At 38.5% G+C, this 27812-nt stretch overlaps 1 protein-coding gene across 2 annotated transcripts in view; it reads right to left on the bottom strand.

Moving 5' to 3' along the window:
* The window catches only part of LOC133523722 (unconventional myosin-IXa), a 54690-nt gene that overhangs the window by 14116 nt on the left and 12762 nt on the right, over window positions 1–27812 (bottom strand). The window contains exon 1 of one of the 2 annotated variants that reach the window (XM_061859410.1): window positions 14025–14226. The exons of the other annotated variant lie outside the window; for it this stretch is intronic. Coding sequence (XP_061715394.1) covers window positions 14025–14115 — 91 coding nt within the window. The 5' untranslated portion in view covers window positions 14116–14226. Of the gene's footprint in view, window positions 1–14024; window positions 14227–27812 lie in introns of those variants that run through there. 2 annotated transcript variants of the gene reach the window in all.

The raw sequence follows: 27812 nt of genomic DNA, 5'->3' as shown, positions 1-27812 counted from the left end.
GTATGCCTGCCACATAGTGGACTTGCGTGCTTGCAAGATAGGTTTTGCCCGCGGAACAAATAGAATTATCTTCACTCTTTAGTAGAAGTATTCTGTCCGCTCGGTGGGGAATGTTATAGGATATTCCAAAACCTTGCCGAGAACAGGCCATCCGAAAGCTCAGGCGCGCCGGTATAGATGCACTTGATGACGCATTCTTGTTAAGGTTCTTGAGGTCTCATTTACACTGGTTGTCTGGTGTATTGAACAGATCGCACAGCCAATGGAATGCATGGCCAGGTGTCTATAATGACGGCGCGCACACTCTGCACCAATTACTCATAACCTCGCGCCTCTCACAGTTCTTCGCATTCCACGGCTTCATTGAGGGAGTATGATGATATTAATTTTATGACAGAAAAGTAGGAATTAAAACATTTTGGAAGGCTTATTGAGACTCTTGACCGTAAAATTGTTTATATGAGAAGTCGGGTAGTGTTTACTTCTTTAAGATTTACTCATTTCGTCAAGTGACAAGTAAAACAGACTAATTACTAAAAAAATATTAAACTAAAATCAACCTAATTTTAGTAGTAATATGGTTCATGATGGCTATGCACTTAATGGTGGTAATTAGTGAGTTTTGCTTGTCACCTGACGATTTAATCCACACAGTCTGGTAAACATAAAAAATCAATGTGAATAACTCGCGTTATGACACTAGATAACATTGTTACGCTTGATTATGTCATTTCTATGTGCCCTTCGCCGCACAAGTGTCCTAGGCCCGCGAACAAAAACGCGCACGCGTGTAGCTTCCATTATCATAACATAACTCTCGCGCTTGATCGCTGGCTGCAAAATTGGAAATAACTGCTGTCAAGTAAAATAATGCTGCAATTTTAATTTAAAGCCTTTATAAAAGGTTGTACATCATAAGTTATGACTTGGTGCTGCTGGGTCGGTCTATCGTCGTATTAAGGCAGTTATCACATGTGAAAAGTGCCGTCACCGAAGATGCGTTTTATACAGAACCTTTAAAGGCCAAGGGGCTTTTTAAGGGAAGGTATTTGAATTTGAAAAAAATAGTTTCAAAATTAACAATGGGCCGCTGCCATATACGAGTATGTAGGAATAATGAACGATGGAACTAGAAGCAATAGAAACTGAATGAGTTGGAGACAGAGAGATCGTTTCTAAGTCCCCGAATAGGAAGCTCTGGGAAGATTGCTTAATTCATTGCATGATAATAAATAAAGGCTTCTCAAGCTACCTACCTACGCCTATTCGGCTAGCTTAGGTTAGGACAATATAAACAGGATTTAAGGAAAACAGGTAATCCGTGAAGCTTTAAAATTCATTTAAAGTATTTTTTTACTTACAACTTTTTGCTTTTCAGTGGCGTAGCACAATTAACGCCGCAGAAGTAATGATTCGGTTGCCATTAAGTTGTAAATACCACGGAAAGTGATATACTGCGGTTCACAAATCTTAGGTACATACTTCGGTATACGCGACCAATATACGGCTGAATGTTGGTTACGCATGGTTGTGAGGGATTCAGGGGTCAAATAACGCTAGGGATGAGCTTATAGATGCGTATAAAATGTAAACAGAAGACAGGTGCCAAGCTGGCTAGATCCGAGGACTAGTGGAAGTTCGCGCCCATTATTTACCTACATTAGATTATAGTGTTTATTATCAACCTCAGATTGTCTATTATAGGATAATATACCTATCTATAGTTGTGTAATTACACATCTGCTATAGCCTGTAAGCAAGCGCCCTCTGTAACTCTTTTGTTCCATAAACAAGGCCTATCTTGAATATTTCAATTGACGACAAACGTCGAATGGAGAACTGTAAATATCCCATAACACATCCAACGGCGAGAACACCAACGACAGCCGATATGGCTCTAACTATTGAACTAAATAATGAAGGAAAGGAAGTTGTCATAAAAGCAAATGATTCATTCGTACAAAGTGCGTGTGATATCAACCTAAGAGCAACCATCCACGTTGCAATATCCCTTAAGCGGAAACTACAATGAAAATTATTTTGACAGACATGAGTTAAAAAATACATACATTAAAAAAAAATCCTAGCAGAATTTGTAGAGTTGCTTCACAAACTTCACATCATCATGCAACAATGTTTATGAAATTATCTCGCTGACATGCACATTCTCCGCGCATTCCCATCGTATCACCGTAATTGCCAGCGGCACTTCAGGCTCGTGCGGTGTCACAGATCACACAATGTTACAATGTACGAGTTTCCGCCACCACGTTTACCGCACAATTCTCGGGTACTAACAATAACAACACTTGCCATCGATTTAACGCACCGGCATAAACTGACCTCGAGCACCATATTAAAAAGAATCATGGGAGATCATACGTATTATTGCTTGCTTGAGGTAGGCAATAAAAATTGGTACTTCGTGGCGATGCCACGCGCGACACGAGCCAAATGCATTTGCATGCATAGATCATTGCGCACATTTGGTTTGCGTGAGCGGATGCTTGATTTGCTGTTTATTTATATAGTCTATTTTCAACACTATCTTTGTCATTCATAGTTCTCGTATTCTTATAGTGTTTTTTTTTAACCAAGACCGGGAAGGTTAAAGTTTTGGCAGTTTATGTATAGGTCTGCATGTGAGTATGTTTGCTTGTGTCGTGTTCGAGCATCATGACTACTGAACCGATTTTGGTGAATGACGGAGATTCTTTAACGAAAAATCGTGGACGAGTTAAAGTTTCTAAAACTTTAGTAGGTATTCATTATGGCATATAACAATCTTCTAACAGAAGCATAAGTGTTTATATTTATATAATGGATTTTATAGTACGTATCGAACATAAAGCCTCATTATAATATATCCTGCATTTAAGCACTATACGGATAACTTTTGACTATACAAGCTCGGGTCGTGTTGCAACGTTGTGAAAGCACACAGGTCCGCTCAAGCTCGGCCTAAATGGAGCACTCGCGGACTCGATTACATCAGCGGTACAATTTATGGTTCTACAATGTATGTATAGTCTACGTAGAGCACTGGTTGCCAACCGGAGGTCCGCGAACCACATGGGGTCTATTGAAATTTCGACAGTGGGCACGAAGAAGATGAGTCGCCGTTTAGATGCGTTTAGTCATCTTATAAGTGTTAAATATATCGCTAGTATAATAAACTGTACTGTAAATAATGATTTGATAGGTACTAACTTATGTCCGTGACTTTGTATGCGTGAGATGATGCCTTCTTCTTCCTCGCGTTGTCTCGGCATTTTGCCACGGCTCATGGGAGCCTGGGGTCCGCTGGGGTCGCATGCGTGAGATGATGATTGATAAAAATTGTTTTATATCCTTCCATATTTATTTTCACTTGTATATCGTAAAGGATGACTTTTGCTAGACCGGGCCGGGGCAGGCCGGAGCTTTCGACGCTTCGTTTTGTATGGTAAGCACCACGTCATCGCCAATCAGCCGTCATAGGAAATGACGTATCGGACGCCGCGGCCCGGGCACGAGCCGGTCTAGCGTGAGTCATACTTTACCCTGCATACCGTACCAGTAAATTTTAGTATAAAATAGCGAGTGCTGACATTGCCGAGAGATCTGACCATCAAAATTTTAAGCAGAAGTATATTTTCAGAGTAATTGAGATAAAAAGTTTAAACCCGAACGATGTCATTTCTTCCGTCGCAAGTTTTGCGGCGCGCATCATATCTTATATTCCCTTCTAATTTCCTGGATTTACGCCGCCTCCTCATGGACCACAGTCTGAGAGACCAGCAAGGAAAGAACAGACCGGAATACCAGCATGCAATTTTAAGGTCTCTATTAGCAACAATGTAGGTTAACAACTACTGACATAGAGCAACGGAGAACCGGTACAGGGTACAGCCGACATATCAGCTGGAACTAGAACATATAAGACACTCTAGTTAGCTCCAGCCCAATAGGTACGAAGTACATATGGTTTTTGCCAGTCAGTTTTGAAATTTAGCTTGTTCTGGGTGCGTAGCCAACGAGCCAATCGTTAAGACGAAAGGAAACGATCGCCCCGAAAACGGCTTTTCATACAAACGTAGTCCCCATTTTCCTCTCTGCCATTGTCGCACTAATATGGAAGAGCGATGGAGAGAGAGATGACTACGCTACGCTACGGCGCGTTAACGATTGGCACTTTGGCTAACCACCCTGAGCGGCAAGCTAGGTTACATTATTTAACCTTCAAAGGCTCACGGCACGGTCCTACCGATAGAAACTCTTATAAGTTCGATGAAATTTAAATCATGATTGGAACATAGTTGCATTTGTTATTTTTGTTCAATTTTAAAACAAAACAAAATCAACTCTATTTCATACGTTATAGGTTCAATTTCGACTATTTTGCTATATACTTAAGAGGGAAGAATAGCTTTTTGAATCTAGCGAAGTAACGGTAAATTTTCTATGAAATTCCATTTCGGGATAAAACGATTTCCACTAACTAAATTTTAACAAATCAGTTTGATTTTCATGTCGATGACTTCAACATAATATATACTAGGTTTATATGTTTCGTTTTCTTGCAAATTTTGAAAAATACCTAGTTTGTCCGCAAAGACCTAATAACAAAACTCCAAGTGTTTGTGGACAAATGCTTAAGGCAAATTCTGCGCATCTTTTGGCCTAACTGGATCACAAACGCTCACTTATGAAGAATAACCGGACAAGCACCCGTACATAAGGAGACGCGCTAATGGCATTGGATTGGGCATATCCTCAGGAAGTCTGACACCCACCTTGGTAGGTGGCCTTGACCTGGAAGATGCCCGGAAAACGGAAATATGGTCGCCCTAAATCTACCTGGCGCCGTTCCGTAATCCGTGGAGCAAGAGTTGGGTGTATTGGGGATGGGGCATTGAGCAAAGTAATCTATGGAAACATAATGTTTGGTAAAATCTGAAATATGTTTTTCTTTCTCATAATATGTCTTATCAATTAATTATTCATTCTAGAAAGAGCGCTTGACGTTCTCTTAGAAACCATTATCACCCCACCAAGAAAGCATAAGGTAAGACAATGTCACTGTTTGTACTGATCAGAGCAAAAAATAACGCGTATGCTTAACAAGTTTTATACACCTTTCCGCTCTATTACAGTGTATTAAAGTGGAAAACTGTAAAGTAATATGTTTGCCAGGGAAGTAACAGACGTATTTTACTCCTTATTTCATTGAAACAAAGTTCGATTTCGCCTGACTGAAAGATTGTATTATGTAGTGCGTTGATGTCTTTTGTTACGGAACAAGCAATAAGGATAATCTTCATGCAAATCTACACGTATAATGACACTAAACTTATAAAAATCGGCCAAGAGCATGTTGGGCCATGCTCAGTGTAGGGTTTAGTAGTTACTCGTACCATTCTGTCAAAATAGGCCAAACGGGGACTATTAGTAAGTATCATGTACATTACTAGCATAAGGGAGTACCTTTGCAGCGCTTTGTACGTCATTGTACTAAGAAGATAATTTTATTGCAATAGCTCATAAACGACTAGACCGATCATGGTCGCTATAGTTTTCATTGAAAGTGTTTATTAAGCTTTTATTTCACAATTTTTTTGGTTCTAAAAGCGGTTTTATTACATTTTTTCAACGATTTTAACTTGTCTAAAAAAGTTTCAGTTTCGGCCGAAACTAGAGCCAAAGCCGAACCTTCGGTAATAAAAAGTTGGAAATGTCTACTGCTACAACATACAACGTTGCCCTTCTTAGATCAGAATAAGGTATTTATGCGTTTTATCAACGCCAATAATTCATGGAGACCTTTTATGATATCAAATCTCACGAAATGATCCGTCATCCGTTAGGTGGTATCTTGACATTAAGCTGAGTGGAGTTCAGTGTTTTATGAATAAATTTCTTCTATTCTATTCTATTCATTTTATGGTTTCCACTTCGAGTGGAAATATTTCCCTTCCATTCTTTTCCAGTGACTATAATTTTCTGCAGATTCCCGGGTTTGCGAGTTACCTATATATGTATGTCCAAAGTAATGAAAAAAACAGCGGTCGGTGGACAGCCATGTCCGCGGTAGTAGGTTTACTTTGATGTTCATTTTCTCCAATTGTACTTTTCCAGACATAGTACGATTTATCAACCACATATGCGCCAATAGAATGTCTACTTTAGCATTACGATTTTGGTTCAAATTAGATTGCACTTTCGGGAAATCAAAGCTGGATTAATCGGGATATAATTGGGAAAACCCTGCATATTGATGCGGCCTGGAAAAGAATAAATGGAATTGGTAGATGTTGCTGTTATAACCGGCGAATATGCCACATCGCGTGGACGTTTGTTCCTTGTAGAGACCATGTTAAAACTTATTTTTTTATTCGTGTGATTTTGAGTGGTTCAGTTCAGCTTGAATGCGTCTGTTTATAATTAAACTGTATCTTGCTTCACCTTCGAGATCTTAGCGCAAAATTGTACACCAATAAAGAAAATATGTACAATAATCCGCTGAACTGCCTGTTAATTGATCTTCCAAGACATAAATCTCCCAGTTCTATATATGACGTGTATTTCCGTGTTCTCTTTTTGTGCACGCCTCATATCTCTACATTTCAAATGACAGCAAGTGTAACTGTCACAAGGTGTCGGACGGATGCTCCGCGGCGACGGCTCAATTCGCATTCCCGCGCGCAAAAACTCGAGCGACGCGCGCGCATCTTTTTGCACGAGCCAGACGAGACTAGCACGCGTGCAAGCACGCATTAACGTGCTAGACTCTACGCCATCATGCTCATATGACATGGAGGCCGATCGATCCTGTTAGTTCAATATGGTTTTATATTATTTATTACTGAAATTTTCACATGCAAATATTTCGCAAACATATCATATTTTTGTTTGGTAATCGAAATTTCCCAGTTCCGAAATGAAAGTTTTCTTTTAAGACTATGAAATATTCCTGAAATTCACGAGATCTTTTCCAACTTTTTGGAAACTATCCGCAACTTGCACATCTGTATTATTTTGATACGACTATGAGTCGTGTCGTAAGGCTTCTCACGCGCATTAATCAATGTGATAGAGATGCCTGGGGGCCCAGCCAAGATGCCACTTATTTGCACCATAGCGAACAAAACGCCAATGTCTCTCTACCACTCTTACATGCGTGTGAAGATGCAAAATCGTTTGCGCAGATGGAAACCAGGAGGAGTATCTCCTTATTGCCTTCCATAAGGACCATAAGCACTAATTAGGTCGTAACGAAACATAATCAAAACCGTTGCAAATGATTAAATCAGAGTCTTTTTCATGTTACTTAGTTAGTTAGTGCTTCTGGGCATTTTCCGCAACCGCAACCATTGTGCTTATTTTGCGTGAAATCAAAGTAGCGCCACTCTAACCACCCCAGCTCCTGCACGACGCCTAGCAAAGCTTGCAGGTTGCTAACTGCCTCCTTTAGGGCCAGTTGCACCAACCAAACTTAGCGGACTGATCAACGTCAGACAGCAATGAGGTATGAAACTTCCCATACAATAAAATTTAGCGAACGCTTTAACGGTGACAGACGGTTTGGTGCAACCGACCCTTTGTGTGCACGGAGTCCCTAGGTATTTGTTCCTTTATACTTCTACCTGTTTGCAGTCTAGGGAATGTGTTTTGTTGTTTCCTCTTCTTCCATGCACGCTGTGCACATGGGGCCGTCTGTTTTACCCATATTGTGTGGGTGTTTGTTTAGTGTCTTGTGTTCTGTAATTAATCCTACTATTTTACGTAGTTGGTGTCTAGGTGTTTTCAGTAGTATTTCCGTGAGCTTGTAGTTTAGTTCCGGTAAAACATCTTTGGTTTGTCTACATGTGTCCAATTCCTTCGAGTCTGTCCATTTTTTATCTCATGTTATACGTTATCTTGGTACGTCGTTTGTAATTTGTAGGAAGCTTAAATAATGCCGAGACAATGCGAAGTCCGGAAAAGCTTGGTAACTGCTGGGTGAGCTTTATAAACTTCTTTGTCTCCAGATGATAGAATTATTTCAATTAGGTACAGTCTTAGAATGAATGAAAATATAAGAATAAGAACTGTTTATTTAGGATCACGTGGCCGCCAAATTCGGTTTTAAAAAAGTAGTTACATAAAAAAGCTAGTTACTCCGGTAACATACAGCCAAAGATCTATAATTAAGAACTAGGTAACATAACAGGAATACCTCAAAAGAGGCCTTTTTCGAGAGGCTGAAAACTCATCTCCTTACATAAGTTGCCATAATGTTTTCATCTTCCGACGGGGCGTAAAGCCAGGAAATTAGAAATGGACAAAAGATACGGCGCGCCGCACGAAACTTGCGACGGAAGATTTAGCGATTGCGTGGCTTTTAACGTTTTACCTCAAAAACTCTAAAAGTATACTTCTGATTTAAATTTTGCTGGTCAAATCCTTCGGCTATATAGCCTAGTGATATCACTAGGTATTTTATATCAAAATTATACTGGTAAAGTATGCAGTTTTCGTAATTTTTAGGGTTCCGTACCAAAAAGGTACAAAAGGAACCCTTATGGTGCGACTCTGTTCGTCTCTCACAACGCTAAATATTTAGAGAACCACTTAAGCTATCGATATGAAATTTGGAATAGTTATGAAAACGCTACATTGAAAGTTTTTTTATTAACTATGGAAAATGCAGAATATGAAGAGGGGGCAAAATTTCAAAGTCTCAGTGACTAGGTCAAGTGGGTATCATTTGAAAGAGTTCAAATTTTACATTTCAAAATATTTTTATATTTTTTACGTAGTGAAAAAAAAAATTGATTTATGGAGGGATATGTGAAAAAAAAATACCATTATCACCGAAGTTTACCAAAGAAATATTATTTTGACATAATATTAACATTACTATAAATTTTACAGGAAAAATATAATCAGACCACTATCTTAATAACTTTTTTTATTAACAAAAAAGATTTCCGATTTCAGTTTGCAATTTAACCAACTTTACGTGTGTTTATTACACTTGAAATTTCTATGAGATTACATTAAAGACACCTTTTTACAAGTAAACGAACAATTTCGGTCGGAAATCGGTTCACATCATGGAGAATTATCCTCGAAAAACCAACATAAGTGCATTACATCGCGCAAATTAGTTAAATAATTTGCCGGTAGATGGCGCTGTACACGATTATACTTAGTATAAGTACTTCTGATCAAATGTGTTTCGCCTCTATAGTTACACGAGATAATTCAAAGTTTGTACGGAACCCTCGATGCGCGACTAAAACGAACTCGCACTTGACCGGTTTTTTTGGTATCGAGTCAACTTTAGCCTTTCACAGTTTTGCTTAGAGTTTGCCCTCGTAAATATAGTCTAATTTCAGGATGAATTTTTTCGTAGCATTTGCCTTTGATTAAAACGTAAAAATTAACGAAGTTCGGAAGGGTCGTGACGGTGTATTCCCATCTATGCCGCCCCACGTGACCACCGCCATACAAGAGGCACGACAGTGTATTCCCATCTGTCCCCGCCGGGCACAGATGGGAATAGGCGCTACATACGAATACATTCCCATCTGTGCCCGGCGGGGACAGATGGGAATACACTGTCGTGACGGAAACTCGTCACAGGTTCATGTTCATGTAACACTCAGTTGGAACGAAGTTAGAAAGGGCCGTGACGGAAACTCGTCTGGTTCATATTCATGAAATACTCGGTTGGAACGAAGTAAAAAAGGGTCGTATCGTAAGGGAAACTCGGGACGAAAAATTATTTTTTTGCCTAGCCCCCATCCGCCAAGTCGGTACCGTGCGTTAGGAACTTCGTTCTAAAAACAGCAAATTTGCGTTAACCCCCACTTCAACAAGTTTTTTTTTAATAATTATTCTCAAAGAAATGCGGTATGGTATGGAGTACGCCGCTCGACCTACCTAACTAATTTAATTAAATAGGATTAATCTATACAGGACACTCTTTTAGTTATAATTAAATGTCCTAAGCTATTCTCTATTCTCATGTTTGCCGGAAGAATATAGTGGCATAAATTGTACATATGTTGACTGTATGTCTTGTAGTACTTATGTATTACAAATAAATCATTTATAATTTGTACGAGTCAAGTTTTTGATTCAGCTAAACATAACCGTTTGATTGGTGCTCGATAGTGTGAAGAGCAAGTCGGAAGCTAGCGGTACAACCGAAGCTCCAAAGAACGAGAAAGCTCGGCCGACGCCCTCGCACCATCCAAATTATACGTGAGGCTTTACGACATACTAACAGCTCATTTTTAACTGATCGTTGATAAGCTTTATCTCGATGCAATAAGGTTTAAAATTAGCCAATTCATTGTGTCAACGATGGTTTCGGCGAAGCGCCTTTAATGTTCAGCGAATTTACATAATATCGACAACCATATCGGCGAAGCACGCGATTAATTCGGATGTGAGAACAAATGACAGCCGATGTCCGGGTCTTTTTAATAAATAAATACATAATGGACGATTGTTTCCAAAAGGGTAGATACGTGTCGGTTTATAGCGCCTTGCCTGCCTTATGTAACCTAATGAATTGTTAAACTTTTTACAAGCTTTTATTTAAATCTTAGCGTTTGTTTTTTAAGTAAATGTTTGCAAGCTACTCTGAGGATCTAATAGAATTGGAGACAGAGGATAGCCTTTAGGAATACTGTCATAAAACCATTATTTTATGACAGTATTCCTAAAGGACCACTGCACCACCTCACCACCACCACCTCATTGAATTCAGGGGCGTTAGAGTCGACTAGGTATAAGTTTTACTTTTGACGCGTACTTTTTCAGGGATATTTTGAGATTTATTTTACCAAGGTGTCAAACAAGCGTTCGACCTGCTTGATATTAAGCAGTCGCCGTAGGCCACAGGCGTTCTAATCTTTTTTAATTTAGAAAATCAATTTCTAGTCTCGTCAGTTATTTTAAAACTTGATATTATAAGATTATGATTATTAACTTTACAGAGTAAAAAAAGGTTATTCCAACCACTCCAACCAGGTAGGTAGATAATCAAGTACTTACTTACTTAGGTATTTCAAGTAAGTTGGACTTAACACCGGGGTGAGTTAGAGTGCTTGTCCGCACCGATGACAGTGATCGAGCGCCTGCAGCAGGAAAACGTGTATAAGTAATATATAAAATAATATGCTATGTTATGCACCACCCACCTCGCAAGATATCCTACAAGTTTTATACACCATTTCATTTACCATGACGGAATTTCACTTGAAACTGCACAAAGAGAACCGTAATGTTGATCTATTGTTTAACAATTACTTTACGAGCTCTGCTCTCTAAATTCAGCGAGTGGAATTGGAGTGGTATTACCTACAGTGAAGAAATGTTGGGTTAAGCGATATTGATACTTGATACTTTTTGGGTATATAAATATTTATGTTAATAAATAATTTAATAACATAGGATGCAGACCCTTCAAGTCCAACAGCATCTAGTTTTAAAATATATTTATCAGACTGACATGACTGTCAAATAATAACACAAAATAATCAAGACTGGACACTGGACAGTTAAATGTAAGACACGACGCCGCAAATAAAGTTTGCCGGGTTACTTTTGTTGTCACTACTGGAATTGTTTACGCCTAATGACCGTCTCAAGTGGTACCCCGACATGGTATATGAAATGGGGTATATGTACCATCACGCTCTGCGATTGTTGAGATATTAAGGGTCCTAGTAAATTGGATGTTCAATACTAACGTTATCCAGTTTAGCTAGAACTTTAAATGGCTTAACAAATATGGAGCGCGACTGTACCTACATATCATATCATTATTATCACTGTCGTAAAATTAACATGTGTTTGTAATCATACGATCCAACGACTATAGCTCTGATTACATAGGTACCCGATACAAGAGTTTTTCTATCGTTACGAATAGATACAATATAAAGTATAGCCTTATTAGCCAACTTAAAATAATTATGTATTAAGAAATAATGAGGAAGGTTTATGTATTTGCTCCGATTCCTCAAGGTCGATTGGACCTAACTGGAATATAATTTTTTGTTTTCTTTACTTTACAGTTGGTTCAATCGCAATCTAGTCAGGGTCTGATGGTGATGATAGAACCTCGGGTTTTTCAGAATTCTATCATCTATGTGTGCCTATAGACACACCTACTAATTTCGTTTTATATTTTTTATAGTTTTAATTTGTGCATTTGATCCCGGAATACATTGTATTATTTAGCAACGTTGTGCTGATGGAATTTTATATGAAATGGAATGGAATTGTATGCAATATAAAATTAAAACTATTCAAATCGTCTGTTATCGAGGAGCATCTAATAAGTCTATTATAATTAATTCCTTGTAAGTTTAAGGAATTAGCACCACTTATAATTCGCAGCGTGGACTCAGAGCAACTTCTTGTGTTTTACGTACTGTCAGCTGAAAAGACGTCTTATCTGATTCTCCTCTCTATAGAAGCTTGTATGCAGCGAAGTCGGTATCTCTGCAGCTGTATATGCCTAATATTGAGCTAATAGTAGTCCCAACGCCGCGTGCGCAGGTACCGAGTCCCCCTGCGCCCCGCTCTATCCGTTAGGCGCACAGCCTCCGGGCTTTGCATAACGACCTGCGCCTAACCTCACAGCGCACCCACAGCTACCTGTGCCATAGCCACAAATGAATCAGATGATAAGCAGTATACAACGTAGGCTTTGTTTAAAAAAATATATTTAGAAATCCAAGCATTAATAAAATAAAGACAAATTCATATCCGCAACGCAGGCTTCGTCAGGAGGGTACAACCATAAATCAGCATCAGGCGTCGTCATTGCACACAAACAATAAAGCTAACCGCAACAGGCTTCGTCATTTTTAATACATTCATGTTTTAAAATAAATCTATCCTTCAAACGTACGTAATGTACTGTAATCCAAAAGCACTCTTTTAACACGTTTTTTTGTTTGATAGCAAGAAAAATAAAAAAACAATGTGAAAGTTTTATTGGATTTGGAACATATCATAGTTATTTAAACTGCAAGATCAAATCACTGGATACATTTTGTTTTACTTTTAACATGAGTAATCTCTTGGTAGAGCCTAAATATTTTTCAACGCGGCACGCCTACGTCAATTTTGTAATCTATTAAACACTACCTACTCTACTACTATGCTCTGTTATTTGTAACGAAAGAAGAATGTTTAATACGTATTATATCTTACCAAGACCTATCATTATGGTGCTTTTCTAGATTCACCTCGACTTTATTTTTTGTAGTTTTGCAGGCAGTCAATAAAATATAAACAATAAATAAATATGTAGCTTTTCATGACTGTTGTTTTTATGATTAACCTAGAATGTCCTTGCCTTAAATAGAAGTTAGGGCAGGAGCAATAAAGCTATAAAGAATATCCTGAACGACCTTATTGGAATGCGCAACGTGGTCGCGGGAACCAAAACAAAGGCGTACGCACCTCGACTTATATTACTTCAACCACAACTTGGTCGACGTAAACACATGTTTTTCTAGGCCGCACTACACTCCAAAATCATAACATAGAACAACAATCATAGAACTCGGTCCGAGAATTGTAATTTTAACGACCAAAATAGACAACCTAGATAGATACCTACTTTAGGGTCGCGAGGTCGTGATAATTTACGTGTCAGTATTCCGAATATTTTATCTAATAAGTTTTCATAAGCTTTGAGAATAGGGTATTTATCAAGGGTCATCTCGACAGTTGTAGAACCCTGGGTATTATAGAGCTAATGTAGGTAAATTGGTGAACTTTTCGACTTGGACTAGTGGGGTGAAAAAAAGTTCACCTCACTGAACTATAGGTAGGCAGGTCATGGTGGAGCTTTAACAACATATTCTATGTCGAGCTTTTAGAGCGCAAGAGAGCGGCGTCCTCCGAGCTTACAGACGCGAAGGGCTTTGCGGCAACACCTCACAGAAACACTGGAGCGGTGCGAGCAAACAGGTTTAGATTCAAAACCGAACGCCCGACTCATCGCGGTAAAAAATCTAACCGCTCACCTTGCAGCTTCTTCTCCGTTTCCCAGAACTTCTGCAGCTCGGTGAAGTACTTGTCGAGGATGAACACCTTGGAGAGGCCGAGCGTGGCCATGGCGGGCGGCGCTGGCGCATCCCAGGCCGCGGCCGCGCCGCAGTATCACACGCGAGCTCTCGCGAGCGCCGGCAGTGGCGAACTGAGACCGCCCGCCGGCCCGCCCCCCGCATACGCCAAGCTACACAGGGTTGCCAGACGGTATGTTTTTTCAGATATGCCACGGATTTCCATATTTTTCCTGCTCAAAAATAACCTAGCTAAGAGATTCGCCTTTGCATTTATCTTTTGTTTAACACATTTAGTGCCGGGAACCCGCTCAGCGGGTTCTCTGTTCGTAGTCGCTTTCATCTACATAGCGGGAAAAGCTAGATACTTCTATTTATAAATTACGTGTCCGTGTAATTTTGCAGCTCGCCGTACCAAACTTACTCGTATTTATGCCTCCCTAATAACATTTGGAATGTCTGCCCTAGCGCATGTGTTAAGAAACGTTCGAGAAAACCGGCGTCTGTTCTGTGGACATTAAAAAAGTTAATAAAATAATTTTGATAGGTACATTTTTCTAAGACTTTCATCATACAAATTTAAAGAAGTAGATAAGGATAAAGTACTAAAATTAGACTTTAAGGTCCGTTTATTTTATGATATCCATAGGAAATTCGTATAGGCCTAACTCATACTAAAAAGTTTTTGATTTCACGGACCAGAACTATTGCTACACTCTTACTTGAAGTCGGGTGACCGAATTCAGCTAGGTATTTATACAGATACCAGAGTTATCTCATCTGGTATGAAATTAAGGTATTTCATAAAAATAGAAGAAGAAAGAAAGAAATTACATTTATTCCATAAAGCACACATACACAGGACAAGAAGATGAAAGAAATAAGATAGAAAGATAATGATAAGAACAACAAAACAAAAAAAAAACAACAGATGTAAATTATGTACACATTAAAATCCAAAATACAATAGTTGAACCGTCCTTAAATACACTGACTATATGATTCCTCCCTACTAGGTATACATAGCAGTCGTACCATTAACGAACTTAGAATAACTGTACTGTCTGACTAGAGCTAGCTCAAAAATGACCCCACGTGTATCCGCTAGGTTCAACTGCACAGCGCGCAGCTTGACAACGTTAAAGCGTCGTAACAGCCATTAAAAACCGAGTTTCAAATAGGATTATTTTTGTGTAAAAATACGGTTAACAATTGAATTAGTTTTCCGGCTTCTAAAGTTTTCTGTTTTGCGCGGTGAGGCAAAATTTCGCTCTTTTGTGGGATTTAATTTGTTGCAAAAATCGTAAACTTTTATCCAGACTTTTTTCTTTTTTATCTGGTAACCCTGCCCGCGCCGAGCCGACACCTACTTTTGAGTAGAAACGTCCCGAGTATTAGGCCGTCGACATACATACCGCTCCCCAACAACTTCTAGACCAATCCTGAAACTGGGAGATATTTATCCAAATGTCCATTTGGACCTGCATATCTGTACTGTAATATTTTTTTTCACTGCACTGTATGCAGGTATACAATATCTTTGCAAGCAGAAAGACGTATCTATATAATGCTATCTATAGCAATGAAGTATAAGATCAATTTTATTTCAATGATTTTTAGAGTTTTTGGAAGCGATTTAAGTCCCCAAACTTCAAGTTAGGTTACGTGAGTTGTAAACATGCCTCTGACTGCACCACAGTACGGCCACCCAAAAGTTCAGCGCCGCGGCGAGAGGAGTGGAGGGGGAACTGGTTTGTTTATTTGTCTCCCTCCCTCGCTGCCCCAGCAGGAGCTTTCGTAGCCTTATTTACTACAAATACTATCAAAACAACAATCTTAGTGCTTTCTGGTACGAATATAAACAAAAATTAAGACTATGTCACCTGTCCGTTAGTCAATTTGAAATGGATTAGTCTGAGAAGTATTCAGTCAGTAGTCAGTAATTAATCCAGTTTTGTTTGCTACAAAAACAGCCGGAGCGCGCGTTGAACTCTAATGTATGAGACACGAGTATGCGCACGCGTCTAGATGCACGTATGTTTTTACGTGCAAAGTAAATTATACTTTATTATCATTATTCTTTTTTGTTTATTTTATGTAAAACGTAAATTGGCTTTCGACAGTTTAGTCTATGTAAGACATAGATTGTCTTTCGACAAAAAAAACCTGTGATAAACAAAAAAGAAAATTCGTCATATACTTAATTTCATTCTATTATATATAAAAAACCGCTCTTTACTAATTATAGTTTACTATAATTACCGATACTAAGAAATAAGGGTTTCAAGCTTTATCTTACATTTCCTCTGGTAGAATCCTAGAGTTCTAATTTATTTTTTTGCATATAAATAATGCCATAACGAAATATTTCAATGGCAGTTGCAACAAACGGCATGCGATTTTAAGTAGGAGTTGGTAGGAGCAACGAATTCAATCGATCGGTCAAATGCAGCAGCATGTATAAAGCTTATTTAATGTTGTGTTTTGTCTCTCTCTCTCTCTCTGTCCGTTGCCTCAGCTTCTGCCTCTGAGCCCAGGGTCTGCTTTCTGATTATTTCTCCTCTACTACGCGCAATCCTCATCATCATTGATATCCTCATTTATGAGGCCATACCAGATAACCAGACCTTACAACGTCCAGGCATCACCTTCAGAGCTTTTCCTTTTACCAAACATAGCCAGACATTTGTTAGATACAAGGACTTGTTTTGTTTAATTGGAACTGTAAATTCATGATTGATTGATTGATTGGAAATGAATCACTAATTATTTTGGCTCAGTAATCCAAAAAATCTTGGCCTCCGAAACGTAAGATCCTGCGTAACTTCCTGCCAATCACTCACACGAAGCTGAAGCAGATCCGCCGCCACACTGTCTTCCCAGCGTTACCAACTGAATAAACTTTACAGAATTACTGACGTCTCGTGAATGTAATTGGCTTAGAGACCTGTTAAATGTTCATCTTCTCTATAAACTTAGAAACTTTTCAGCAATATGTATATGGAATCGTTACTTTTTGGATGAAAGATCTGGAAGTTTCCGAAAGCTTTTCCAACTTTATGTTTATTTATATATTTAATTTTCTCTTTCCACACAGACTCAATATAGGAAATTGGACAAATATTCGTCACTCACGCCCTCTATCTCATTGCTACCACACTCGATGCATACCTCCGCGGCTTCACTCTGCGCGCGCGCCGAGCTTAGCATACAAGTACGAATACTACGACTCTACGTCTAGATGGCGCCTATTTTCTAGCCCCGACACCCATGATGACAAACGTTGATAGAAAATCGAGAGTGAATAATGTATGGAAATATTCAGGTGACTTTTCGTATCGTATGTCATCTCAATTGATATTTTATTTCCTTCGTCTTTTTGATGCCTATAAAGCGCGATGCCGAAAGTTTGGATAATGTATCGACTCCAAATAACGAGAAAATTAGTAACGTTGAAAAAATAAAGAGTTAGTGCAACATGTTTGCGTATCATAAAGCTGTGATCCGCAATAAAACATTCAAACGCACGTTTACAACAATACGCAAATAATTATTTGTTTTATAAGGGGGCAAAATTGTTGTTTAACCGCTCGTGCTAATATTGATACCTGAGCAAGCGAAGGATTCCAAATTTTAACCCCGAGCGTAGCGAGTGGTTCGAGAAGTGGAATCTTGAACGTTACAAAGGTTTCAAGGTACAAATAAATGGTTTGATTGATTGATTGAGGGTTAAACAAACTTTGCCTCCGAGTGAAACACTAAATATTTCACCATACCAACGCGAGGAAAATACTAACTATGAAATACCAAAAAAAATCAAACCATATCAAACCCAACTAAACGTAATAAAAAACTGGGCAAGTGCGAGTCGGACTCGCGCACGAAGGGTTTCGTACCATTATTTATAAAAACGGCAAAATAAATATGTTTGTTGTATGGGAGCCCCCCTTAAATATTTATTTTATTCTGTTTTTAGTATTTGTTGTTATAGTGCCAACAGAAATACATCATCTCTGAAAATTTCAACTGTCTAGCTATCACGGTTCATGAGATACAGCCTGGTGACAGACGGACGGACGGACAGCCAAGTCTCAGTAATAGGGTCCCGTTTGACCCTTTGGGTACGGAACCCTAAAAAATGTATGGCTCAAAATCATAATTTAAAAGTCAATTCTACCAGCTAACATAAGGAAACAACACAAAATTGGCATTTGATTACTTTGCCCCACATGTGGATAAAATGCAACTTTCTCATTAGTTTTGAACAATCAAAAGGGCCTTTACCAGTTGGTGTGGTCAAAAATATTGCCCTTACTCGCTTATGCTACGCTATGGGCTACATTCATTAGGTCCCATTTACATACGCAATACTTCATATACACACACACACATACACGAAGTTTATATTAGTTTTCCATTACGCACTCCCTGAGAGAAGCTAGTTAATTAGCCTTAATTAGTTATATGGCCATAGTTAATAGCGTACGCGATAAGAGCCGATTTAATTCTGTCATAAAATTCACAAGTAGTATATGAACGCCTGTGTGTACGCACAAATCCACTGTGGGATGGGAACCAGTGCCGTACGTCATCACGCACCTAGTATGGTGCAGCCTTTACCGGTAAAGTCGTGTAAAACAACGAGTACCGCCCTCCTTATCTAGATTAATTCGCGTCGAGAAATACGTTCATTTTTAGAATTGCAGAACCACAGAGTAAAAAAGACGTAACTGGTTGTTGGGATCTTACTTACGTCGTAATTAAAAAGACGGTAAGTTAATAGACGTCCTATAGATATAAGACTTTTTGGATTTCGTATAGAAACGGAGTATCATGAGCGTTTGGTCTACCTTGGATTTACTTGTTTTGTTAAATCTGGCGCCGTATTCACATATTTCTACCGCTCGTGTACATCATAGGAATCTACTTTGTATTTAATTCGTAATACATTTCAGTGAAATATATACATACCTAATGTGTATACGTAGTTTAGAATAAGTTTCGCCCATGAATTTTGCACCATTCTTATGCAAGTTTCCATTTCGATTATTATTCAACTGTTGATGACTGTTTCATTTAACATTTAACTACGTCACTCATTGGCGTCTATTTAAATTGTCATAGAAATCGAAACTAACTCTAAGGGCCACTTGCACCATTCCACTAACCCGGGGTAAATGGTTAAACCTGGAGTTACCATGGTTACAGTACAATTTGACACTGGGTTAACGGTTTGGTGTGAAGTGGCGCTAAGAAGGTTTGGCAATAGGTAAACGTGCAGAAAAAATACCAAGAACATTTGGAAAATAGCAAATTAGCAATGTGCTATTTTTTGCTACTCGAAAAGCAACTTTTTTCAAACCTTAAGTTCTCAGATTTCACTATTTGGACTTACAACTCTAACATGGACAGGTGTGTTTGAGTTAGTGTTGAACACTAGATTACCGATAATAATTAGCCAATCAGAGGCCGCTACCACCACGCTATCGTCCTCGTAGCAAGGAACAACATTGTTGCGCAGAAAATATATCTATGTAGTCTTCTATTTCTGTAAAACCTGTGCTATATTAAACGATATTACCAGAGACAATTAGGAGAACAATAATGCATTAAATAAATAAAGGTATGTATAGTTTTTGCTTTCATGAATTATAAATTAAAACGGAATGTATTTGGGTTAAATGAATTAATTATGGACTCGACCTCTTGCAGGGCTCAGAATATAACGTGTATGACAACCCGTCAAGTTGCTTACAAGAAATCAGTAAGAATTATTGAAATATGTATATGGTACACAATAACATGTACCATGGTAAATTTACCAGAGTTGATGGCATGAAAATCGAACGCGGAATATTAATCCAAGGATTGATATTTAGACTCAAAGCGCCTTGACGTTTTTTTTTTAGTTTTTTTATTCACTATTAATTTTGAGACAACGTTTAACACAAAAAGCCACTATTGAAAACCTCTAGGGTTTATGTAATAGTTGGCAAGATCGCGCGGACCGATCCGCGTTTCATAGGACCATCAATCAGGCTGTGAGCCTGAAAAGATTTGCCCGGTCCGGCTGATTTCGACTACAGGCCGTACATTCTCTCGGGCGAAAGAGATGAGTTGAAACCTAATATGAACTACCATAACTGTGCGCCTGATCGATCAATCGAAGAGCACAATTATGCCTACTGGTTTACTTGGGCGTCTGACTCACCTGGAATTGAGGAACGAATAAAATAAGGTTACAGTGTTGTGTACTTGTACCCAATGTAAAAACTGGGCGCTTGCCGCCGAAGGTGCGGCCGGGGGAGCCTGCCGTGCGTTGCATATGCAACGCACGCGCCATTTAACTTTTCAATAGAGTCCATTTGAAGTTCTGCACGAAAGTTCTTGTTGTCCCGTACGTCACTGCTTTTTGCTGGCAATAATCTTTATTTTCTTGCTTCTAACCCAACATTGTATCTCGTAATTAGAAACACAAATGAACAATATCACTTACCCACCGCCATCGAGTACTCGATCCTTGCCAAACACTTACTTTGTAGATTCACTTTTTATTTATCGTTACTTTGTTAACTTTTTTTCCCAGTTTTCTAATTTATTGGTATTATGCTATCACCGTCATTAACCAACATTAATACAAGGGAATAAATGCGTCATAATCGGTTGGTGTAGGTGCAAAAACACCCTCTAGTCCTCTTAACAGTGAACTTTAACTATCTACCTACTGTCCAAATTTTATTTACCTTTATAACTTGCATAGTCTACAAAAAAAAACAGTACTAAGATGGCTTCCTAACTATGTTCTTTGAAAGTTTTCCGACACCTGTGCAAGATCAGAAGCTGTGCGATAAGCCCGCGGATTGGGGGAAAACTAGTCGGCGCCGGCGCCGGTGCGTGCGCCGCGCGTGCGTGCCGCCGCGTCGTTAACGGGCGCGCTAATCGACCGCAATGTACAATGTTCTGGGGTCACAGCACCCCGGCCCGAAAGATATCAGCTTCAGCTCAGCGTTTAGTCATTTATGGAAATGCAGATTTCAGTCTCATATATCCGATACATGGATATCTTCATCTGGCATTTTTAATCCTTCGACGAAGTATTCCGTTAGTGGATGCCGCGCTCAGGTAAATTAAGAAAGTCACGACGTCAAATGAAAATAATCTCTTGGGGAGGTACATTATGCTTCTTATGCCGTCAGGTGTTAGAATAAACTTGTGCCAAGCGACAATTTTATTGTGGTATATTACAAATTTTTTAGGGTCCACTTGCGCTATCCAGGGTTAGCCACTAACTCGGGTTAACCGGTTAAACCCGGAGTAACCGTACTGGTTTATGTACTAATTTACCTTGGTGTTAACGGTTAATTCCCAGTTAGTGGCTAACCCTCGATGGTGCAACTGGCCCTAGATAAATTAAGTCATTTGACAGGAATCCAAATTAGCGGCCTAAATAGCGTCAGTGTGAGAGAAAATAAAATTTGCATTTTGTAGGAGATCGGACGACGTCGGGCCAATTCGATGTGCTAGAGAATTGAATGCACTCTATGACTGAGAACGTAAAGAAAATTACCTACTGATTTATTCTGACTGCAAAAGTATTGAGCTCTTTTGACCGACTGATGTAAAAGAAAGGGTAATCTTTGCATGTATGTTTATATTTTTGCTTGTATGTACCTAGCTTAGTTAAGGATAATCAATCTATGTTGCGACATAATTCTATTCTCAGCAGCTAAATATAGTCGCTATTATTAAAAATGTCACATAATTTAATTGACACATAATTTATAGATATAGACAATCATTTCAGTTAAGTTATATTTTACTCAATTATTAAAAGTAAGTATTTTTTTTCACCACACCAACTGGTAAATAAAGGCCCTCTTGATTGTTCAAACGCTAATATAATGAGAAACTTGCATTTTATCCACGTGTGGAACAACGTAATCAGATGCCAATTTTGAGTGGTTTCCTTATGTTAGCTGGTAGAATTGACTTTTAAATGATGATTTTGAATGATAATGTTTGGTTAGATTTTTTTGGTATGGTTAGTATATTTACCTCGCGTGGGTGTGGTGAAAAAAATTGTGTTTCACTCGGAGGCAAAGTTTGTTCAACCCTCGTGCTTTGATACCCTCACAACGCACAAAACAAATAAATAACTATTTATATAGCTTGAGTACAGTGACAGCTATCATCTCCATATAATATATAATTTGTTTTACAATACAAAAACTCTTGAAAATCAATACAATCTACAATCGAATAAAACACTGCTTTAACAAATCGGCCCAATTCGCTGAAACAACTGCCAAAGAATCGGTTCTTTTCCGTGGCTATTTATCCTTTCCTAAGCAGCAGGCATCTGAAGGAAACACAAAGCAATAGAAGCAAAATAGATTCCCCGCGATCGTAACAACGCCCAGCAGTCGATAATGGCGTCAGCCGCACGCCTTACAACAAGACTTGGGTGTCATTCTCACATACTAGTACCGCGGCGAGTCGAGAGCTCGCGCAAGCCAGTGTAAAGCGGAGTTGAGAATAGACGTGCGGGAATCGACCAACAGCATTAGTTGTCTTCTCCGCTCCGCTGGATTACATTCGCTCCATTGGAGAAGAGACGTGCGGGAATGAACCAATAGCGTCGCTGGATTACAACCAATGCTATTGGTTGATTCCGCACGTGTCCTCTCATGTCCTCATCTCCATCTCAGTCAGGCCTCCGTGGAAAGGAAGCCCGCTCTCCGACTACGTATAGTTGTTATGGATCTTCAACAAACTTCTCATCTCATCTCTCATCATAACATGGGTAAAACTTTAGGTAAATCAGATAGCCCCATATGCAAAGAAACTGAAACAGAGGGGACAACAAAACACATTCTTCTGGATCGTAATTGTAAGCAGGTAGAAGTAGCCAAGATAGAGAGATAGAGGAATAAGTTACCTAGGTCTCCAATCTCCATGCACTCTTCATGAAGCAGTCAGCAACTGAAAAACTTTCTTAGGTTTCGTGTAGGTACGTAGCAAAGGTCGCTTGGGTGATAAACAGAGTAGCGCTACCCCGTACTTGACGCAAAAAAAAATGGCTTTCAGTTTGTGGAAAACCCCTAGTAAGTAGGTAAGTAATACTATTTATAAATGTGAAAGTAATTGTGTCTGTCTGTCTGTTCCTCTTCACGATTATTGGTATAACGATAGTTTGAGGTATGAGGATATAGGGTAGTTTATATCAATCATCATCAGTCCACACAGACAAAATCGCGGGCAGAAACACTAGCCTAATATCTCGAGTCGCTCGCGCAGCAAATGGAAGTTCAGGGTCTGCCTGCTGACAATAAATATTGGTGCATTTCTCGCGCAATTGAATGCGGCGTCGGCGGGTGTCGGCGATAACGCCAATTAAGCGCGCGATAGCGTCGCGCACCGCCGGCCGCTCACGACACCCGGGCTACAATGTACTAGATAACTTCGTCTTCCTTACCGTGTATTTCGAATACTTAGCGAGCGCGAATCGAGCAGGATACATTAAAATCTTCAAGCCCTGCATCCAAATCTACAAGTAAAGAAATACATAAACTACCTAGCTAGTATCTTCACACTCTAGCAGAGAGCTTGTAACTGTGTCACCCACTATAGTCTCGATTTTAGTTACAGTTTCTGATCAGGACCACGCATCACGCATGCTTGTCGTCTGGTAGTCCTCGGCTCTGTAATGAGCCTTCAATATCTAAGACGTCTTCAAGTAACTCTTATTAAGAGCTGGAAGGAGTAACCTTAAAGCATCGTTAGGTAAGTAAGAGTATTGATAAAAAAATTACATTTGCCGATAGATGTCTCTGCACGTAATTTAGGTGGCGCTAACGTTGTGTCGACTGACCACTGACAACACGGGACAGATTGTCCTGGCGCAGACGCACAAGGAGGCCCGACCCCAAATGAAGTTGGGAAAAGGGCAGGATAAAGAAAGAAGAAGATATACATAGCACCTTTGTCATGTCGAGCGCAATCATCGCTTGTATACTCGTAGTTCACGCACAATTATTCGTAGTCAATATTTACTGATATGATATGATGGCCTGTAAAAGATAAGTTGACATAAAAAAATAATCTTCCAATTCAGAAATTACAGTTGATACGAATTACAACACCCTTTTAGAAAACACCACCTCCTAAGACCCTGAGTACAAACTTTTGTACATATTCCAAAGTCTATTTTGAACTTTTATTATGTAACTAATACTAATAAGGGTTCCAAATTCAAAAACAAAACAATTGCTTCTGGGTCTCAGGAGGATAGAATAGGAAGAAAACGCCAATCGAAAATTAAATATGTATTTTAAGTATGAAAATAGTCACGTGACTTTTCGTAGCATCTGTCATCCTGGTGCATTTTTTCTTTTCCTTCTTTTCGATGCATTTTTTCTTCTCTCTTGTCATCATAGCTAGGCAAGAATTTTTACAGCTGGGTGTGAAGAGTTCAACCATTTTAGGCCCGCTGCTCCTTTGATCGCTGCACTCGTAAGCGATGGCGGCGATAACTCTCTTGTCAAGCTGCCACTATAATTTCTTCTCATAGCGTTAACAACGTCTTTGAATTCAGGAGGCGTATTGCTCTCCATCTTTTAAACGGCGTCAGGGAAAGATGTCCTAAACTAGGTGGGTATTTTTACCTCAGAACGTCCTAATTTATTGTTCGATTTTTAATTTCAAGGCATCAAATATTTTGAATAAGTCGGATTATTTGTAGGAACTGAAATCGGATGTTTCAAAAGTAAACGATAGGTATAATTTCTCAAATTTGTAGGCTAGTAAGACTAATCTCTCATATTCTGAGTCTGACAATAGTTTTTAATCCATAAAATCAAAAAATCATTCATGGGTAATGGGTTATTGTGTAAGATTTTATAATAAACTTCCAAACCATATTGCCACTATAATTTCTTCTCATAGCGTTAACAACGTCTTTGAATTCAGGAGGCGTATTGCTCTCCATCTTTTAAACGGCGTCAGGGAAAGATGTCCTAAACTAGGTGGGTATTTTTACCTCAGAACGTCCTAATTTATTGTTCGATTTTTAATTTCAAGGCATCAAATATTTTGAATAAGTCGGATTATTTATAGGAACTGAAATCGGATGTTTCAAAAGTAAACGATAGGTATAATTTCTCAAATTTGTAGGCTAGTAAGACTAATCTCTCATATTCTGAGTCTGACAATAGTTTTTAATCCATAAAATCAAAAAATCATTCATGGGTAATGGGTTATTGTGTAAGATTTTATAATAAACTTCCAAACCATATTACTGATTTAAAAATCATGTAAAGCGTAAACTTATCTCTAAAGCTTATTATACCACACAAGACTACATGAATGATAAAACAACGTGGGATTAATTGTGATTCGAAATGATTAATTATTTCCTATATTTGAATAATGATGATGAAATGGATATTTCAATATATGTACTTCATTTGTTGTTTTAGTTTTTATTTTATTTGGATGACATTTAGAATGTATTCTAGAAACATTCTAGACTAGTATTTTTTATACAATTGTTTTTTTTTTGTTTGACGATATTTTGTGAAATTCTTAGTATTAAATTTGAACTATGAATTATGTTCATATTAGTATATGTTCATATTGGAATAATATTTACATCAATAAATTGCTCTGATAATTAGCTTAAGATAATAATATGTAATACTGTCTTACTATTCATAAGTGCTTATTGGTAGGCCTACATGAATAAAGTATATTTGAACTGAACTGAACTAGTGTTGCCGAACCAACATAAATAGGCGCGAGATAGTCAACCCTTCCGTCTCTAATTAATACAGTGAGAAAAAAACAGGTAAGTAGTCTATCTCCTGCTATACCTGAGTGATTGGCCAACGCTCCGTAGCGCAGGGTAGTCATCTCTCTCTATCACTCTTCCATATTTGTGGGACGGTGACAGTTGCGTTTCGTTTGCTATCGAGCGTAAATGATTTGGCACGTTGGCTATGCACCCTGATGCGTCGAATTATGATCACTGTGACAGTTCATTTTTATATGGAACAGCTATCGTGTAAAATGTTTGTACACATTCAATTCAATTAAGTTAGACATCATACATTTTAGGATTTACTTATACAATACATTAACACGCTCATAATACCTTCCTATGGAATAATGTCTCACTGCTTTTGGCACCTTATACCACAGAAATTAGCATTTTAACACATTGCGCAAATTTAGAAGCTAATTTACACAGTCTATAGCTACTTTAGCAGACATTGTTTTGGTTTAAACCTTGCAAGTTTTCCCGTATTACTGGCAGCAGGGTAATATTTCTTGGAGCCAAAGTCAAATGACTCGACTTGCATTTCATAAAAGTTAAACATTAGAGCTTTTTCTTAAGTCCAGATTAGACTACGGCCACAGGAAGCATTCAAAAGGCTCCAAGGCAAAATAAGTACAATAATTGGCTAATAAAATTAGTCTTGTTTTACGCTGCCCGTTAAGTGTGTAATCCGTTCAAAATGGCCACAGCTTACGACACCTACGGCACGATACGATACAAAAAGTTAACGGAAACGACATAATTCCTGATTGATACTGATCGACGCGATCGCGCTGCGCTGCGCCTACTTTTTGTTCCTATACGGGATTACACAAATACCTCGATCAACAGGGAAGATTTCCATAGATACAGTACGAGTATAAATTAGATTAAATTACTAACATAACCAATGCCAACTTTATGGAGGGTTATCGGGTTAATTTCACCGCTAGGGGCGCTAGTGTAGACGAAGGTCTTCCAAAATGTCAAATGCATAGAATTTTTGGGGGTTGCAAGCTATTTTATAGCGAATTTTCACCCCTAATCCATAATTGTGGTAAATCTTTTTCTATCTTTGATTAATAATGGTAAACATAAGATATAGTTCAATAAATGTTATGCACGGACTTCAATAGATGAAAGTTGAGAAAGTGTCATTAGAAACGTCTTATTTTTATAGAAATTTGACATTAACGATGAAATTGTCACACTTTGTCATGGCAAATGTTATACAGGTTCAACTCTACTTTCTTACACATTGAGAAGCCAAACTTGATATGAGAAACCAACCGTGACGTATGAGCATCTACCACTATAGCCACTATAGTGATAGCAAAGTCAAGCCCAATCTATCCATAAGTTTTAAAAGACCATAACCGTCTTAAAACTAGCGTCATGCGTATTACATAGACCCCGATTAATTTTAGATAACAATAAAGTTTTGATCATTGCCAAATTGACGGAGAATTAGATCAAGCAATATTTGACACCTAGTTCTCAGAAGGTCAAGTCGAATGGAACAATTTGATAGTTTGACCGTGACATCCCTTCTCTATACGTCACCTTCTGTCACTTCCTGGAGTGCCACATTGGTGGATCGGTATTTTGTGTCCTTGTATATAAATATAACGCACACAATTTAAGAGGCTGTCAACACCCAATGTCCTTGAAATTGATGTTACTTAAACAGTTTTTTAAGAAAGACTATTTGTTTTAGTCAAGTAAGAAAAATATATGTTCATATTAATTATATTTCAAAGACCGTGGTTGTACTCGATACATGATTGAACGAAATCGGCTTGATAGAAAATAATTGCAAAGATTGGTCTTAAAATCACAATTAAACGGTTCTATGTCTTTATTGTTTTGACTTATGGGTCTGCAATTAAAATCACAATTTAAAAACATTTATATCTAAACCGTGGTTGAGTAAA

The sequence above is a fragment of the Cydia pomonella genome, chromosome 12 (genome assembly GCF_033807575.1).
Source record: "Cydia pomonella isolate Wapato2018A chromosome 12, ilCydPomo1, whole genome shotgun sequence".
NCBI classification, from domain to species: Eukaryota; Metazoa; Arthropoda; class Insecta; order Lepidoptera; family Tortricidae; genus Cydia; species Cydia pomonella.
Note: the sequence above shows the minus strand (reverse complement) of the source record. Positions and strands in the feature narration are given on the sequence as shown.